The 18322-nt window shown below is 54.2% G+C and overlaps 1 protein-coding gene across 2 annotated transcripts in view; it reads right to left on the bottom strand.

Moving 5' to 3' along the window:
- CACNA1B (calcium voltage-gated channel subunit alpha1 B) overlaps positions 1-18322 on the bottom strand; it is a 187085-nt gene that overhangs the window by 18777 nt on the left and 149986 nt on the right. For both annotated transcript variants that reach the window (XM_068553631.1, XM_068553632.1), the window contains exons 32-37: positions 17360-17365; positions 13759-13875; positions 13299-13364; positions 11862-11953; positions 9656-9800; positions 4397-4524 (exon numbers count right to left, since the gene is read on the bottom strand). In XM_068553631.1, coding sequence (XP_068409732.1) covers positions 4397-4524; positions 9656-9800; positions 11862-11953; positions 13299-13364; positions 13759-13875; positions 17360-17365 — 554 coding nt within the window. The remainder of the gene's footprint in view (positions 1-4396; positions 4525-9655; positions 9801-11861; positions 11954-13298; positions 13365-13758; positions 13876-17359; positions 17366-18322) is intronic.

The raw sequence follows: 18322 nt of genomic DNA on the forward strand, positions 1-18322 counted from the left end.
TGTCATCCTTCCCAGCCAGGCAGGGAGTGTGTGCTGTGTTTGCACGTCGGGCAGGGAAGAGTATGTCAGACGGAGGCTCGGAAGTAGCAAACCCTGTAGGCCAACCTACGAGGGCAGTTCTTCCCTAAGCCAACGGGGGGCGCAATACAACGCAACAAACTGTACATATCCTTATAATGAATCCGGCAACTGGAAAGGAAATGTTACAGGTTATGGCAACCGAGGCACCAGGAGCCCGTCCCGCCCGCCCAGGCTTGCGCAGTCCGGAGGCGGGGCCGGGGGAGGCTGGACATGCAGCTCCCGGCTGGGGCCTGGGCCGGAGAGCCCCAGGAGGCGCGGCAACCCGCAGACAGTTTCCAGAGCCCGCTGCAGGCAGGAGACATTCCCTACAGAACAGCGTCGGGCCCTGTGTGTCCACCCTGCACACAGCACGACCGTTGGTCCGTCGACCCCTGGGCCTCGATCACAGCTGTCTGGCCGCCCCTCCCCTCACTCCCTGAGTGCCTGAGCCCCCAGGGCCCCCGTGGCCGAGCCTTCTCTGCACACCTGGCTCTCCTGACTATCCCTGCCTCTCTGAGCGCACCGTGTCCTTCCCTGGGGTCTGCGGGTCTGGCTAAGGGTCCCCCTTGTCCCCGGGTGGGCACCCCGGCCAACGCTGACGCTTGCCTTTCCTGCAAGATGGCCCCCTCAGTCTAACCAACTCCAAACTGTGTTGCATTTACTTCTGGGAAAGAGGGAATGAAGAGGAAGCCCCATTCTGGCCTCACGCAAGGTGCTTGCTAACCTTGTGGGCCCGAGGGACCACCACAAGGAGGCTGGAAGCCTGGCGGAGGCACAGCCCCTACAGTCACCCCTGTTCCCACTCGGCTCATCTTCTCTCCTCTGCCATCAAACCCCTCAGCCGCCACCAGAGGAGAAGTGTGGGCCTGATCCTGTCACTCTGATTCCAAAACTGTTCTCTCCGTCTATAAAACAAAGTCAAAGCCAGCTGCTCAGCCACCCTTCCAGCCCCTCTGCAACGCGTCCTCCCCTCTCGCCAGGCAGCCAGCCCCTCCCGCTTCCCTCTGCCCCCACCGCGCCTCTGGAGCGCGCTCCGTCCACCCTGCTCCTTCGGTTCAGCTCAGCTGCCGCCTCCTCTGACTCACCAGCCAGATGTAATCTCTGCCTCCTCAGATACACCCGGCCTGCAGCTCCTCTGCCCCACGCCCGGCTGGGCTGAGCAGAGCTGAGAGCACACGCCTGCTTCACTGTGGACCCCAGGCCCGGCACATGGCACAGGCTCAGGGATGTTTACTGGACAGACGGATGACATGAGGATGAGCAGACAGGTCACTCACGGTAGGGGGGTCGTGATCCTCCTTTTGAGTCTCTATGCTTCGCCACAAAGTGCTGAGGCAACAACAAAAGGGAGGGTGGGGGAAGGCGGCACCAGAAAGCAACAACTCCATGCCTTCCTCTTCCCCCCACAGCATGCATGTGTACACACACATGTGCACGTACACGCCCATGCATACCTGCATTCACACACGTGTACACACACAATGCAAAGATGCACTGCAGTCACATACGCACATGCACACAATCACACGTGCTGCACATGCAAAAACACGTGCATACACACATTTGTGCCTGCCTGCACGTAAACACACTCACATGCACTCGGGTGTACACAGACCTGTGCACAGACAGCACACACATGTACATGCTTGTGCACACTCACATAATACACACACATACACACAAAAGCTCAAGAAATTTCATAAAGTTTGTTTTTGTTTCAGCCTCCCCAAGAATGAGGAGACAGCAGATGGTCCCTGGGAAATAAAGATGGTCACGGCCCTGCATCTGTCACAGAGGCTAGTTGAAGGCTCAAAGCACGCTCTGTCCTGCCCAGTCGTGGGGCACAGACCCAGCCTGCTCAGCGGCCTCAGCCGAGCCTTCCGCTGCCCCAGCCGCTCGTGGGAGAAGCAAGTCTGAGTGTCAGTTGCAGGTCATGTCTGTGCGACTGCCGGACTGGGGGTCTTGTGTTATCTTGCATGGTATCTTGCTCTGGGGCGAGGCTTACATTTTGCTATCTACTCTTCCATAAGCACTTCACCATATTCCTGAATGCCTATGCCTTCCAGAGGCCCCAGTTCTAGAACCCTGGATTTGGGAAACAGCCGTCTCTATGCACAATCACACAGCTGCAGTCTGACCCAAGTCCACTTCTTGTATGTCTTAATTCTGCTCCACCTGGGGCTGACCGGGGAGGAGCTGGGTCTACAGTCCATAAAGATCCCCCTCTCGCAGGCCTGCACTGACTTGCCTTTGCCTGTTAGCCCAAGTCACGCTCTGTACAACACCTCTGTTTTCTCCTCTACCCCCTCTCGCGGGCCTGCGCTGACCTGCCTTTGCCTGTTAGGCCAAGCCACGCTCTGCACAACCACCTCTGTTTTCTCCTCTAGAAAAAACTACGCCCAGACGCGGCAGCATCTCCTTAGACCACGGTCAGGACGGCCCTCCTGGAATGAGCCTCAGTCCTGCCTCAGCTGGACTCTCTCCCGCCCTCTGCCTGAAAGGGCCTGGCCTTGGGTGTGGCCAGTCTCCCCTCCGATCTGGCTGGGCCTTCCTGACCAGAGAACCCAGGAATACCCCGAGCCAGTGGACCCCAGCATGTGCTGTGGGCAAATGTGCTGACGCATCAGAAAAATGACAGGACTCTCCAAGACCGTGAAAAATCACATACAGCACGAACCACAAATAACAGCCAGGCTCGTTCTACACTGTGTGAAAACTGGAAATTTTTCACTACACTGGAACACACTCAGAGATGCTCTGGGCCTGGAAGAGCCCCAAGGCCCTGGTGCTGCCCGGACTGGAAAGGGCCTCACATAGCACCTTCCGGACCCTCACTGTGATGGGATGGGGGATCCATGGGGACTGCATAAGAAGTGGGTACGGGAGCCCAGCCAAGCTCCCAGGCTTTCGGGGCCTGGAGGGTCGGAAAGCTCCAGAGCGTTCCCCCCGCTGAACTTGGACTCAGAGTCCCAGCTGCTCTGTGGGCAGCAGGATCCTCCCACGAGGACACTGCCCGTCTCCTGCAGGCCTCTACCACACAAAGGGTGACCAAACACAGAGCTGCGCCGCAGGGACACGGGCAGGCCGGGGAGCGGGAGGGAGAGGAGGCGGCAAGCGGCTGCACCCCAGCCCCATGGTCTTCTCGTCCCCCTGGAGCCCCCGCCCTGGCGCACACTTCACTCCCGGGCTCACTGCGAGTGGCGCGCAGAGCAGGCCTGGGTCTGACCAACGGCCAGATCTCTCGGGCCCTCTGCGTCCTGTGTTTTGCTGCAGAGTACACCCTTAGTAACTCCTCAAGTCACGGATCGAGAGGGTGAATGAATAAATGAGCAAGGGAATGAGTGAGCGATGAAGGAACAGACAAATGGGCAGATGGTGGGCCCGCGCTGCCGTGCTGACCCCGAGGACGAAACGTCACAGGTGCGCAAGACTCTCCGACGAAACACAGTCTCCACCGCCTCCTGACCCCAAGCCACTCCCTACAGGACACCCTTGCTCCGTCTGGAAGCGAATCGCCCCTCACTCACGCAACAGCAGCGCAGTAACCCTTTTTTACCAAGACCAAAGGGCCTCAATCACACTAGACCCTTCCTGGCAGCTCATCTGATTTCAATAAAACTTTACCAAGAACCCTCTATTCGCGGCCTGGGCTGGTGACACAGAGGTGCACTTGGCTCTTGACGTCAAGGAGGTGGCAGGGAGGGAGAGCCCTGAGTCCACAGAGGAGAATGTCCTAAGCCCCACATTACTTCTGCCCACAGAGGCCTCAGAGCTTCACAAGCATGGCGAGGCCCTGAGAGAAGGTCCTTCTCTGTTTCCACACGCTCTCCACGACCCCAGATGTGAGAAGACAGTGAGCTCCCGTTCAGTAGGAACCCTGAGTCTCACAACCCCCTGAAAACCTTCCATGACCCCCAGGTAACCTCCAAAGGGCTGGACTGAGGGTCTGAGAAGAGGATTTCTCAGCGCAGGGAGCTGTATACAAGAACACCGAGAGTGAGAATGAGCGCACCCCCTGGGAGGGGGCTCAGCAGCACCCCACGGGGAGCAGGATGGAACCCTAACTCCCAAGCAAAACCCAAAGGGGGAACGCTCACTTGAAACATGTCTGCAGCCACCAGCCCTGTGCTGAGATCCGTGGGTGGCATGGACCACCCCTGAGGACCACATACCATGGGGCTCACTCGACACACAGCCCGGTGCTGAGATCCGTGGGTGGCAGGGACCACCCCCGAGGACCACGCAGCATGGGGCTCACTCGACACACAGCCCTGTGCTGAGATCCGTGGGTGGCAGGGACCACCCCCGAGGACCACGCAGCATGGGGCTCACTCACCACGCAGCCGGGTCGTACTCAGCCCAGACCCGGATGAACTCGTCCAGGTGGTGAGGCCCTAGGATGGAAGAGTCCCGCGTAAGGTACTCAAAATTGTCCATGATCACCGCCACAAAGAGGTTCAACATCTGCAGGACAGGAAGGAAAAGAGGTGACATCCAGAGACCTCAGCCTGCCCCCTCCCCCACCTCTCCACCTGCAGCCAAAGTCTCCGTGTGAGGCGGATAGGGCAGCACACGTCACTGACTCAGGCAGCGCCTGCCCAACCTGCTCCCTCCACAGCCTTGCAGAGGGCTTCCCAGGCCCCCTGTACACTGCCACCACCACCAGCAGCATCCTTCCCCAGTTCTAGGTCCCACAGGCTAACCCCAACCCAGTATTTGTCCTCTGAAGGCTTCTGTTCTCTACTTCTCCCACCCCATTCTCATTCAGGCCCAGCATCTCCTGTCCATGATCTGTCCTGCCGTCTAGGTTAATCTTCTCCACTGTGTGGTCCCCACCCTCTCCCCTTCTCAGGTAAACCTTCAAGGAAAGTAGCAACTTTGGACTTAATAGTCTGGGCTCTAGAGAACTACAGCTCAGGTATTTTGTTTTCTTTTTTTTAATTGAGTTGAAATTCACTTAACATACAATTAAGTCTACAATTCAGTGGCATTTAGTGTACGCACAATACTGTGCAACCACCACTTCCCTAGTTTCAAATTTTTTTCATCACTCCTAAAGAATATCTTGCACTCCTAAGTAATCACTCCTTATTCCTCCGTCCTCCCATTCCCTAGAAACCACCAATCTCCTTTCTGTACCTGTAGATTTGTCTATTTTGGATACTTCGAATAAAAAGATCCATACAATGTATGACCTTTTGTGTCTGGCTTCTTTCACTTAGTGTGATGTTTTCAGAGTTCATCCATGTTGCAGCGTTTGTCAGAACTTCCTTCCTGTTTATGGCTGAATAATATTCCTTTGTAGGTATGTACTACAATTTGTTTATCCATTCATCCACTGATGGACATTTGGGTTGTTTCCACCTTTGGCTGTTATGGTTAATGCTGCTGTAAATATTCATGGACAAATTTCTGTGTAGACATATAATTTCATTTCTCTTGTGTACATACCTAGGAATGGGATTTCTGGGTCATATGGTAATTTTATGATTAATTTTTTGAGGAACTTCCAAACTGTTTTCCACAGAAGCTATTGTTTTTTACATTTCCATCAGCAATGTACAAAAGTTCCTATTTCTCCATGTCCTCACCAACACTTGGTATCTTCTGTTTAAAAAAAAAAAAAAAAATTATTCTAGCCATCCTCGTGAGTGCAAAATGGTACCTCCTTGTGGTTTTTATTTGCATTTCCTTAATGACCAAGGATGTTGAATGTCTTTATGTGCTTGTTGGCTGGCCAGTTGAATATCTTCTTTGGAAAAATGACTATTCTGATTCTTTGTCCATTTTTATATGGTTGTTTCTCTTTTTGTTGTTGAGTTGTAGGAGTTCTTTATATATTTTGCATATTAACCCCTTATAAAATATTTTCTCCCATTCCTTCTATTGTATTTTCATATTTTTATAATATCCTTTAATGCACAAAAGTATTAAATTTTGAGTAGTTCAATTTATCTATTTTTTTTCTTTTCTTGCTTGTGATTATGATGTCAAATCTAAGAATCCTTTGCCAAATCTGAGGTCATGAAGATTGGTTCCCTGTGTTTTCTTCTAAAAGTTTTACAGTTTTAGTTCTCACACTTAGGTCTTTGATCAATTTTGAGTTAATTTTTTTACATGGAGTGAGGTAAGGGTCCAACTTCATTTTTTTGCATGTGGATAACCAGTTAGCTCCTCCCCATTTGTTAGAGAAACTGTTCTTTCCATATTGAAAGGTCTTGGCATCCTTGTCAAAAATCAATTGGCCATAGATGTTTGGGTTTACTTCTAGACTCTCAATCCTATTGCATTGCTCTATATATTTATCCTTATGCCAGCACCACATTGTCCCCCACCCCCAGGCTTTATTACGGTGCAATTGACAAAGCTGTAAGATTCTTAAAGTGTACATTGTGGTGATTTGATATACATATACATTGTGAAAGGATTCCCGCCATCTATTAACTAACACATCTATCACTTCACGTTTATCTTTTTGTGATAGAACATTTAAGTTCTACTCTCTTAGCAAATTTCAATTATATAATACAGTCTTAAAAACTATACTCACCATGTTTTACATCAGATACTCAGACTTTGTTTATATAGCTGAAAGTTTGTACCCTTTTATCAACCTCTCCTTATTTCCCCAATCCCCAGGCCCTGGCAACAACTTTTCTACTCTGTTTCTATGATTTTGACTTCTTAAAAAAAAGATTCCACATATAAGTGATACTATGCACTATTTGTCTTTCTCTGTCTGGCTTATTTCATTTAGCATAATGCCCTCAAGGTCCATCCATGTTGTCACAAATTGCAGGATTTCCTTCTCATGGCTGAATACTATTCAATTGTGTGTGTGTGTGTGTGTGTGTGTGTGTGTGTGTGTATCACATCCTCTATATTCATCCGTCTGTTGATGGACACTTGGGTTGTTTCCTATCTTTGCTATTGTGAATAATGCTGCAATGAATATGGGAGTGTAGATATTGCTTCAATACCCTGTTTTCATTTCTTTTGGATATATACTCAGAAGTGGAATTGCTGGATGAATGGAATCAATAGAACAATGTCATGCCTCGACTCACCCTTGACATGTCCAGGGAGTGTTGGTCCTGTGGATGGTGTGGCATCATGAATGTGGCTTTCTATGGAACCTTATTTCTGCAGCCAGAGCACAGTGAAGCCAACCTGGTGGGCTCAACCTTGCGCCCATGGATTGGCTGGCTCTTGCAGCACCAGATGTCTTTGAACTTCACAGAGACCAATGTCCCCACTACCTACAAGATGGGTGACTCTCCAGAAAGCCTTCCTTCCCCACTGCCCACAGTGGGTCTTCTGAGGTATCAGGGAATGACCCCAACATGCAAATCCTCTCCTTGGTTTCTGGCGACTAGTGAAACACTAGTTTCATAGATTTTTCTGTATTTTTCTATCAATATGCAAGCTCATCTGTCTCAAACGCACACCTTTCCCAACTACCCCAACCTTCTACTGTACCTTCCAAAACTCACAGTTCACCATCAACAGAAATTCTTTTATCCTCATCTTACCTGAACATTCTTCATTTCCCATTGCTCTAGGTGAAACACTGATATCCCCCTCCATCCTCTTAAGAAAAAAGCGTGCCGTTTAAGGCTCGTGGTCTACCAACCTCCCCCTGCTTCCTGGGAAATGTGCACCTGACTTGCTGTATTTGTCCCCACATCTACTCTTAACTCTTGTTGCTGCTAATATCCACAGAGATGGGTCAACTATTGCCTGGCCTCTCTGATCCTTGACCTCCCCCCAGCCTCCCGCCATCATCTCAGCCCCTTACTCGTATGGCTGTGCAAAACAACTCATTACCAGTGACTACCAATGAACATTACCGTTACCACCTCCAAAGTCTTAACCACAGATGTCTCGCTCTCTGCCCACATTTCCTATGCTTCTGGCTCACTACATCTAATACTTGTGTCCCATGGGGGCCTCTGATCCAGTGGCCCCGCCCCTCCCCTCCCTCCTGTCCCCAGGCCTGATCCCACATCCAGCACTAAAATGATACTTTTACACACATCGTTTTCTCCCTCCTTACCCTTGTCTGGTAAATCCCAAATCTGAATAATGCACTTTGCTACCCATGGTGCCAAGTAGAGAATATGGCCCGAGAAAAGCACAAACTGTGCTGGCTGGTCCTGCGTGAAAGTTATGACTGTAAATCTGAAGTGTCTGCTCAGCACTGCCCACTGTGGAAAGGAGCTGTCCACTCTTGCTGTGCTCTTTGCTTCTTATTATCTCTTGAACCTGCTGCAGTAAGGCTTTGATCCTAACACTCCAAAGAAATTGTTCCTGTGAAGGGCGCCCATGGCTTCTACCTTTCCACACCCCAGGAACAATTCTCAGTCATCATTTTACTTTACCTCCCAACAATATTTCACATGGTTGATGATTCCCTCCCACTAGGGACACTGTCTTCCCTTGGTTTTTAGGGGACTGCCCTCTCCTGGCTCTCACCTGCCTCACTGCTCCTTATCAACTTCTGGATCCCATGCTCCTTTCTGTCTCCTAAATGCCCCCAGGGCTGAGTCTTCAGCACTCTTCTCAAACCACACCCTCCATAGGTCAGTGCTCCTCGAATTTAGCACACACAGAATCACCCGGGGAGCTTGTTAAAACTGATTCCTGGGTCCCTCTCCCAGAGATCCTGATACAGCAAGTCTTGGAAGGGACCCAGGAATCTGCATTTCTAACCAGTGCTCAGGCGATGTTTAAGCCGTGGGTCTCTGAACCACACAGGGACCTAGAGGGTATCATCAAGCCTGATGGATACACCAAATACTAATGACAACGAATTCACATCTCCAGCCCAGAGGCCCCCACGTGTCTCTACCCCCTCCCTCCTTATCCCCATGCCCACGGCTCCCCAACCTTTCCACCTCGGGGGAAGAACCACTCACTCCATCACCCCAGCAAACCCCAGAAGGCAGCGCTTTTCCCTCTTTTTCTCTCATGCTCATGTTCAATCATCAATTGTGTCAGCTCTACCTTTACAATGCAGCCCAAGTCCACACAACTTCTTTCACACCCACCTTCTCCAACTGTCACTTCCGATTATCTCCTGCTCACTTACAGCCCCTCCTGACCAGAAGCCAGAAGCCAGAGTGAGGTTTTAATGTCAAGCAGATGAAGTCACTGCTCACAGTGTCCCAGAGCCTTCTGCTGACTTGTAATAAAATCCGCACCCTGGGACCTGGCCCGCTGACACCTCCAACCTGACCCCACGAGCTTCCGTAGCTCATGGGCCACAGGCAGGCTGGCTGGAATTCTGCTGCTTCGTATCTTATCACCACGGTGCAAGTCCTTCTAGAAGCTGAGAACTGAGGGACAGATGCCCTACAGAAACTGAAAACCCCTTCCACAGAAGTAAAGGCAGGCCCACAGGAGCTCATTACCCAGGGGGTCCTTTCAGGATTAATGAGGTCCTCATCTCTGGGGAAACGAGGACCATCAACATGGAATCAGCTTTCATGTGACACGGATCAAAATCAGGGACCAGCAAGAGACCAGGGGGACCCAAGGTGGTCTGAGACAGGCAGATGCAGGCGATGGGATGGGCACAATGCCCAGGGCTCACCAGAAAGGAGCAGAGGAAGATGAAGGAGACGAAGTAGAAGTAGGCAAAGTCGCTCCCACACTCAGTGGCGTTGGCGAGCTCGTCGCAGGCCCGGCTGCTGAGGCAGGACAGCATGATCTCGTGCCAGGCCTCCCCAGTGGCGCTCCTGAGAAGAGGGCAGAGCGTGAGGCCCAGGAAGGACGGCCCAGGACCGGCCCTGGGAGGGAGCCTGGGAGTTCAGGAGAGCTGGGTTCCTTCCCACAGGGATCCTGCACATGTGTGAGGTCTGGGTATCAGATGTTCCTTCTTAAAAAGAAACCTCTGGCATTAGCTTTTCAAGCTGATCATAATTGGGAAAGCCCTAGTTACGGGAAAGAATCCACCGCACCAGAAGTCAGCACCATGGCGAGCTCCCCTCTGCGGGCTCTGATCTCCCCAGAACGCCACCCAGTCTTCCTGGATTCAGGACACAGCGACTCCATCCTTCCCACTGCTCAGGCCAAATACGCGGGAGTCACCCTCGCCACCTCGCCCACCACGTCTTGATCATCAGCTCGTCGGCCTTCAAACCAGCCAGACACGCACTACCCCCACCTCCCTGGGCTGCTGCAACAGCTTCTTAATTGGTGCTCGCTCCCCACCAGCAGCCCAGGGATAAGATCAATGACCCCTCAATGACCCCCTCACTCCCTGCAAAAGTTAAAATCCACAAGACTGCCCACAGCCTGCCCTTTCCCTGGCCTCACCCCCTGCCATGGTCCCCACTCACTCCATACCAGCCACCCCAGCTTCTACTGCTTCTCGAACACATCAAGAACACCCCCGCCCTGAGCAGCTACTACAGAGGCCCCTCCTGCGTGGACTTTTGCTTCTGCGCGTGAGGCCAGCACCAGGGGCCAGATGTGCACCAGACCTGCAGCTGGGCCAGAGGCCTGGGTCCCCCCTGTGCCCCTATGTGGTCAGCCCTGGGCAGAAGCTGGGCCCACTCCCTACTGACAACGGCTGGTTCAGCCCGTGCCAGGCCTGAATGATGAGGGTGCCCACATGTGACACCAAGATGAGGAAGGAAGAGAGATCTCTGAGATCAAAGGCTTAAAACCAAGGCTCACTTCATATCTTTTGTGGCACAAGGCAGGCTATTAATCAACAAAGAAATAAAGTTAATGCAATAGCTAAAGTCCAGAGAAACGACACTATTTGGGGAAAGTGTAAGCCTAAGGATGCTTGTTCATCTGCTGCAAAGAACAAGTCAAAAACTCTCTCCAGGCAGCTCAGTGAAGCAGGCCTGATCTGAGCTCACCCTCCATATAAAGAAGAACTCCCACGGTGCCCAAAACGCATCTGCATTGGGGCAGATGTGCTCCGGGTCCCCAAGGGTGGGCCTGGCAGCAGCCTGCCCGATGCATTTACGTAAGTGAACACAGATGGTGAAACCTCAGGAAAGGGCCCAAGGCAGGGTGTGCTGTCAGGACCCCTCCACCATAAATCACTACAAAGAGCTCTTTTCTCCCCTCCTAGGGTCATGGTGAAGGAGGGAGACACATTCAACTCTCTGGCCTCCGCCCACAAGTGCATTCTCAAGCCACGGGGGTGGACAGCCCCAGTCCACGGGTGTCCACGCCTGACAGCAATGGCTGGGGAGCCGTCCCACACACATCTTCGCAGGAAGGCCTCTGAGCTAACACAAGCCTGTGCTCCTCCAGGCCCCGCCCTGGTGCTCCCCTTGGCTGCACCCCCGAGCCTCAGGAACTGCAGCTCCCATCAGCACGGCACTTCTGGCCGGTTGGGTTCCCTGGGCCACTGAGTGGGTACACGCTGCTGACAGCAGCTCTCCACTGCCCTGCTTCTCCTGACAGCACAGATCCCCGGAATCACTAAGGTGAGCAGACGGGAAGCTTGGGGCTGGCACACGAAGAAAAGCCCTTTGGACACCTTCTGTCCTCCCAGACCTCTCGGGCTGCAGCCCCACTGGAGGCCCTGCGGCTGCCGCCGGGGAGCAGAGACAAGGTGGAGGAGGCGGGCCCGGCCTGGCGCTCTCAGGCTGACCTCCTCATGGCCTTCCCTTCAGGCTGTCTTGAGGCCCAGGAGCCCTTAGGGAAGAACAAGCAGAAAAAGCGGAGAAACTGGAGAGGTCCACTGCGGAGAAGCCAGTGTGACCAGGGTTGCGGGGTGGTCCCACCCTGAGTGAAGAAGCCACTGAGCCTGGACCCACCTCCCCACAGCGCACCTGAACAGCAGCATCAAGGCTTGTAGAAACGTCCGGAAGTTGTTGTGCCGGTTGATGCTGGTGTCGTCGTCCAGGGCGATGTTTCCAAACACCTGAAGTGGAGAAGAAGGCTGCAGACCACTGCTGCTGGGTCTTCAGGAGCTGCAGCCGGGCAGGAGATGGTGTGTGTGCACGTGTGCGCCCACACGGGACAGGACGCTGCCCTTAGCCAGAGAACCCTGACAGAAGCCGCCGCCACCACTGCTGCCGGGGCTGGTGGCTTCCAGCTCCAGCAGCGTCTGTGCATTTCCAGGGTAGAGAAAACCTCTGGAGAGGCAAATGTATCCCTGTCCCACGGCCCAGCGTGCGCTGGCTCCGGCTCTGAGCCTGTCCAGGGATCTGCCAGCGTGACTAGTAAAAGGGGGACCCCAGAGCTAAGTTTTGGTGGGCTCTGCCAGACAGAAGAAGGGAAGCGTTTTAAAATTCACTCTGTCGTCAATGACTCCAAACCAGTAATTATACTGATATTCCGATACGTCACTTGAACGTTTCTCTTTACACTTCTGTGCAAACATCACAGTGGGCTTTCTATCCATTTTAATTTCTTTCTTTCAAGGTTAGAAATGCAAATGAGTCCCTAACTCTAAGCAGCCTAAAATCTGGAATCCAGATGAAAATTTACGAATCATCATATATACATCAAAAATAAAGATCAGTGACATATGTCTTTGTATGCCCACAGACCAAAGCAAGAAAAAAAAATATACTTGTTTTAAACAGCATCAGATCTCAGCAAATTTTAAGCAAGACAACTTTTCAACCCCTGAAAATAGAGTTTAAAAATCAGTTTTCAGCTAACCTTTAGACACTGTCTCCTTCCACTACAAATTAACATTTGAGTCCATCTCCCATCCCTACTATTGGAAAGTGGCCAGATGCCAAAGGTATCAACTGGGACGCTGCTTTGTGTATTTTAAACATTTTCCCAAATAGCTGACAGAGCGTTCTTTGACAAAATAAAGATAAATTATGCAAGCTAACTTTGACCAGGACAGTGACCTGGTATGATCCTGTTGACTTTTTCCTTCAACAGTATATAATCTCCTGTACAGGATCGGGACGCTTGTCCTTCAGAAGTGCTTCTGGGCCAAAAGAATGACCAGCTGCTGCGCCGCAGGCCGCTCGGCGTCTTGCAGATGTGCTCAAACACTCCACCACCGTGGGGGCCCAGCACCCAAGCAATCGTGCCCACCGGCGCCCTAGCACAGCCCAGCAGGATTCCACTAGAGAGCAGGGCCGGGCATCTGCCCACAACGGGTGGCACTGCCTGGCTGCAGCCACAGAAGAGCCTTTCTGAGGATTAAGTTCATAAAGCGCTTAGAACGGCACCTGGCTCATAGAAACGGTGCCAAGTGCGAACCTGCATCGTTACCGTGCGGCGGCCCCGTGCACACCCACCTGCATGCCGATGATGGCGTAGATGAAGAACAGCATGGCGATGAGCAGGCACACGTAGGGCAGGGCCTGCAGAGACACAGGGGGGACGGGTCAGCTCCGGCAGAGCCGCCTGCCCCCTTGCCTGAGCCTCGTCTGGAGAGCGGATGGCGGCCGGGTCTCTGGGGCCACACTGGCCTCAGCTGACTGCAGACCCACCCCACTGACCACCAAGCTACTGTCAACTTCTTCATCTACAAATCAAGTCATAAAAGCCACGTCAGCCCTTTGTGAGCATAAACAAGATACTCTCCGTAAAACTGAAAGCGTCCTTACAAACCATCACGGGACAACGGGGACCACGGGAGGTGTGGGCACCCGCCCCGGCCTTCCCGAGGAGGGCACTCGGGCGGTGGCGGCAGAAGCCCCCCAGCCTGCACGACAAGGGAGGGGTCAGGCCGCGCCTGGCCATGCCCAGCCTCACCTTGAAGGACTGGACGAAGGTCCAGAGCAGGATGCGGATGGTGTAGCCTTGGCGGAGCAGCTTGATGAGTCGGGCAGCACGGAAGAGGCGGAGGAAGCTGAGGTTGATGAAGTTGTTCTGCAGGGAAGAGAGGTTGTGCTCTGACTTTCAGAGACCAGCCTCCCACGGGCGCAGGGCGGCCACTCCCCACCCCACCTCCCCAGGTCACTGTGCCCCAAAGAAAAGCGGGTGAAGAGAGAGAACGGAACAAAAGTCACCGCTTCACAGTCTAGGTAGCAATCAGCCACCAGGAAACCTTCCAAAAGTGAAGCTTGTCTTTGCAAACCGCTTCTCATGCAGCAAATCAGAGAAACGTCCTCCACAGGGAGGGACAGAGAAAAGTCCCGTGAAGCAGCCCCCGCTGCCAGGTGGAAGGGCAGGTTGCCTGAGGCCAGGCCTCCAACACTGACGGCCTCTCACAGGGCAAGGCCGAGCCGCCCAGGGGCAGGGCTACCACACAGCCAGCAAGGCCCCGGCCTGCCTGGGGCCCAGCCGAGAGGCAGACCCTTCCTCCGGGCCTGGGCAGGTGCCCGCACACAGGTCACCGCAGGAGGCGCAGGTGGCGTCGGCCCTGCTGCTCACGCCAGGGAAGCCACCTCTGCAACCCACTACCCGGTGTCTACCCCAGAGAACCCAAGCCATCTCGCACGGCTCCCTCATCCAAAGGGTCGAAATCAGGCACAAACTAACCCAACCGTCTCTGGACTGCGCGGATGACCTGGGAGCGAGGCTTCCACCCTGGCCCAGGGGCGCCTGAATTCCTGGCATCCCTTTCGGGGGCACGGCCCTGCTCGGCGTCCGTGAGTAGGTAGGGGTGCTCGCGGGCCCGGGCGGCTTCCTGCCCGTCTGCTTGGAGACCAGGTGCCCACACGCAGCCTGAGGGCAGCTTCCCCACACCTGGCTGCTTTAAAATATGCAAGCAGCTCAGGCTAGACACATTGTGTTGCCAGATGCAGTGGTCAAATACAGAGAAAAGAGAGCACAGGTGCAGCGGCAGAGCTCACGCAGGAGGCGGCAGGGCCTGGGCAGAGCCGCGTCCTCCCTCCAGGGCTGCCCATCTGGCCTTGGCTGGGACGAGGCGTCGGTGGAGAGACGGGCCTCGCTCCGCCCCTCCACTGCCTGTCTCAGGGGCTGGCTTCTTTGCTTCCCACCAGGGACTCTGGACTCTCTCTGCTGGCGAGGGACTTACAGCTACCCTGGGGGACGGCTCCCAGGTTTTGGACAGTGCCACAGGGAGAGGGGGCAGTTGGCAGGCACGAGGAGGGGCGACTGTGATCCAGATCAGCAAGAAGGCAGAAGTGGACCTCGGGGTGTGACCCTGGAGGGTGTACTCGGTTCCCTGCAGCTCCCTCACCGGCTCGTGCTGGGGCAAGAGAACCTCAGGGGTAGACAGGACGAATGAGACATACCCACATTCTCTACCTGAGCCCCGCGGGCCCTGAGGACTCTCAGGTGAGCCAGTCGCCTCAGGAGGACGGGCACAGGGATGGAAGGGGGGACTGCCTACAGTGCCAGGGGACCCTTTGTACAAGACGGTAAAGCACAGCAAGGGAGGAGCTGCCACCTCAGGGGTGTCTGCTTTCAAACCACCTGCGCAGGTGGGTCTGGAGGGGCCAAGACCAAAGCAGTTTGCTCAGACCGTTGGGACAGACAAGATTTCCTGAAAATACTGGGGGGAAATATAAGCTTCTGGGTAAGAAGGAAGAGACGGATGCCACAGCGGGCAGCGGAAGGCGCTGTTCGTTCCGGTTACTGGATGCGTGAACGCAGCCCCTTCTTACTTTGTTGAGACCCAGGTCCCACCCCACCTCCCCAGCTTCTCTCTCGGGGCTCCACGGGCACGCAGGAGAGGGTGCAGGTGCCAACAGACGGACAGCCCTAGAGAGCCGTGAGGGCAGAGGTGACGGCGGCCACAGATGCCGCAAGCACAGGGTGACAGGCTGAGTGCACCACGGCTGCAGCCGGGCGCGAGCCGCCACACACCACCATGCAGACTTGCATGCGGGACGGCAGGGGCAGCAAGCACACAGCGGCCTCCCCCTGGCTGAGCACCGTCACCCCTGGCCTCAGCCAACCCCCTGGAGGCGGATGCAACCTGCCCCGACCCCCCAGAGTCCATGGTTTCTGCTGCATCCACGAGCAACCCCACCTACTTCCAAGCCAGGCCCCTCCTTATGGCCCCTGCCTCTGAGCCAGGAAAGGTCAGCTTCACAGCCCTCAACACGGAGCTGATTTACGCTGAGGGGACACTGGTCCCCAGCTCCACTGAGCGCCAGCTTCCACCGCCACACGATGGAGGCGTTAGGACATCATGCCCGGGGGCGAGGAACCCCTGAGAAAAGGAACTTACGGTGCACTGAGCACTGAAACGCCACCACAGAGGCAAACGGAGCCCAGGCCGAGGCCCACGTCTCCTGCATCCAAGCACATCACTGCCTCTGGTCAGAGTCACAGCACAATGAGGCGCCCCCCCTCACACTGTGCACGTGTCGGGGGACCACACACGTGCCAGGGATGAGGTGCAGCAGAGCGTGGAACAAGCTGCTCTCCTACTCAGCTTCGTTCTCAAGGGGACCGATGACGGGGGAGAGACAGAGAGAAAGGAGAGAAAGCCTGTGGAGAAAGCCCACACACGCACAGTATCCTGGCCGCTGACACGAAGGCAGAGGAGGGCACGGAGCGGGTGGACGGGAAGGGCTGAGCAGGGGCCTGGTGCCATGAGCAGAGCCTGTGCGAAAGATGTGGCCTGGTATTTCTGCAGCATCGAACAGCCTTTTCTCAAAACTCAAGCTTTTCTGCTCCGATTGTGAAACGCTTTATCACAAGCATTCACTTTCTGTAGCAGGAATCTCGGAATCTGCTACTTTGCATGAACTTGCAGTCACGGCCTCAGCTCACTCCGCTCCCCGCATCTTCTCTGCCCCCTCACCCGGAAGGAGGCTCCGTCCACACCACCTGCACGGGCTCCACACAAGCTCGCTGACCAGGGCACACGAGAATCAGCGACGCTGGATGAAGGCCCAGCCCTCTGTTCCCTCCTGGGGCAGAGCCCCTCTTTCTACTCAGGCCAACCCCCCAGCCTGGTGCCCCCCAGCCAGGCCCCCACGGAAGATACGTCCAGGAAGGACCCTCCAGGAGACCTTGTCCGAGGCCACTGGGCAGAGCCGAGGCCACTGGGTCTGCCGGTGGAGACAGAGCAGAGGGGAGACAACTGTGCAGCAGAAACCATGGACTTTTCGGGGATCAGGTCCAAACTCACATCCTGCAAAACCTCCCCAATTCTGAGCCCGTCTCATCACTTACCTGCCTCTCACTCAGAAGCCCCTACCTCCTCTCTCAGCCCAAGGCCAGTTCCTGTGGTCAGATGGTCCCTGGGGGGCCCTCATAAGCCCCTGCTGGACCCCAGGAGCCGGGAGAGTGCGTGAGAGGCCAGAGGGGCGGGTGCAGCTGGGCTCTGAGCACAGGAGGGCAGTGGCAAGGGGTGACAGGAAGCAGGAGAGAGGGGGGACCAGAGCAAGCAAAGCGAGGAGCTTTAAGAACCATTTAAAGTCATGAAACCAACCGTTTCCTACATGGGATGTTTTCATGGATGGATATTTGCGTATTATTGACAAATTGGGATGTTTGAACAGCAGGCGCACAACATGCAGACGGAGACATGGTTTTCACGTTGTATGTTGGTTGCGTGACGTGAGTCAGCAGGTAGGTGAGGGTAGACACGGTTTTCGCGTTGTATGTTGGTTGCGTGATGTGAGTCAGCAGGTAGGTGAGGGTAAATCAAGAACAGAAACAGAAAACAAAAGAGAAAATGAGTCACCAACACAAGCAAAACTCAAACTCTGAATACTTCACTGGAAATTTTTAGGATTTTGGTAAACTTTGCATATTTTGCTTAAAATGTACCAAATCAAAACACACTTTTGAAATCTGTAGGTTATGCAGACAGGGGCATCATTTGCATTTCTGTTTGTAATGCAAATCCAAAGATGACTCACAGACACTTATTTTTTTATTTCCAGGCAAAGAAATCAATGTCAGTTTTATGCTTGCTTAGAATGTGTTCTCTACGTGACCCTGGTTAAGACTGTTGCTCTATGGTGATTTTTAAGTCGGAGGTGGGAACTGACACTCATATTTTTGCCTGCGGAAAAAAAAAGTGCATCCACAAAGTAACATATGAAGTGACTACAATGGAGAAAGAAAAAAAAGACACCGACATCCACAAGACGGCTTCCTTTCACCTTTCCTCCTCCACGCGGGACAGGGTGAAGACTGCCCTCTGAAATCACTAGTGGCCGGGGCAGCTGAGCTTTCAGACCAAGCAGCTTCTCAGCCCTCCCGCCAGCCCTGCTGGGCGCCCAGGATTGGTGGTGGCTACCCTGGAGGTCTTGCTGGGATTAAGTTCTCGAACATCTGCAAGCCGCCCTCCCTCGAGTTTCCAGCAGCTGAGGGGCCTCTCTGTGGGGAGGTGCCCCTGGGAGACAGCGCGTCTGCGACATCAGCCGGGCACCCCTGCCTGCCCCTC

The sequence above is a fragment of the Eschrichtius robustus genome, chromosome 10 (genome assembly GCF_028021215.1).
Source record: "Eschrichtius robustus isolate mEscRob2 chromosome 10, mEscRob2.pri, whole genome shotgun sequence".
Lineage (NCBI taxonomy): Eukaryota > Metazoa > Chordata > Mammalia > Artiodactyla > Eschrichtiidae > Eschrichtius > Eschrichtius robustus.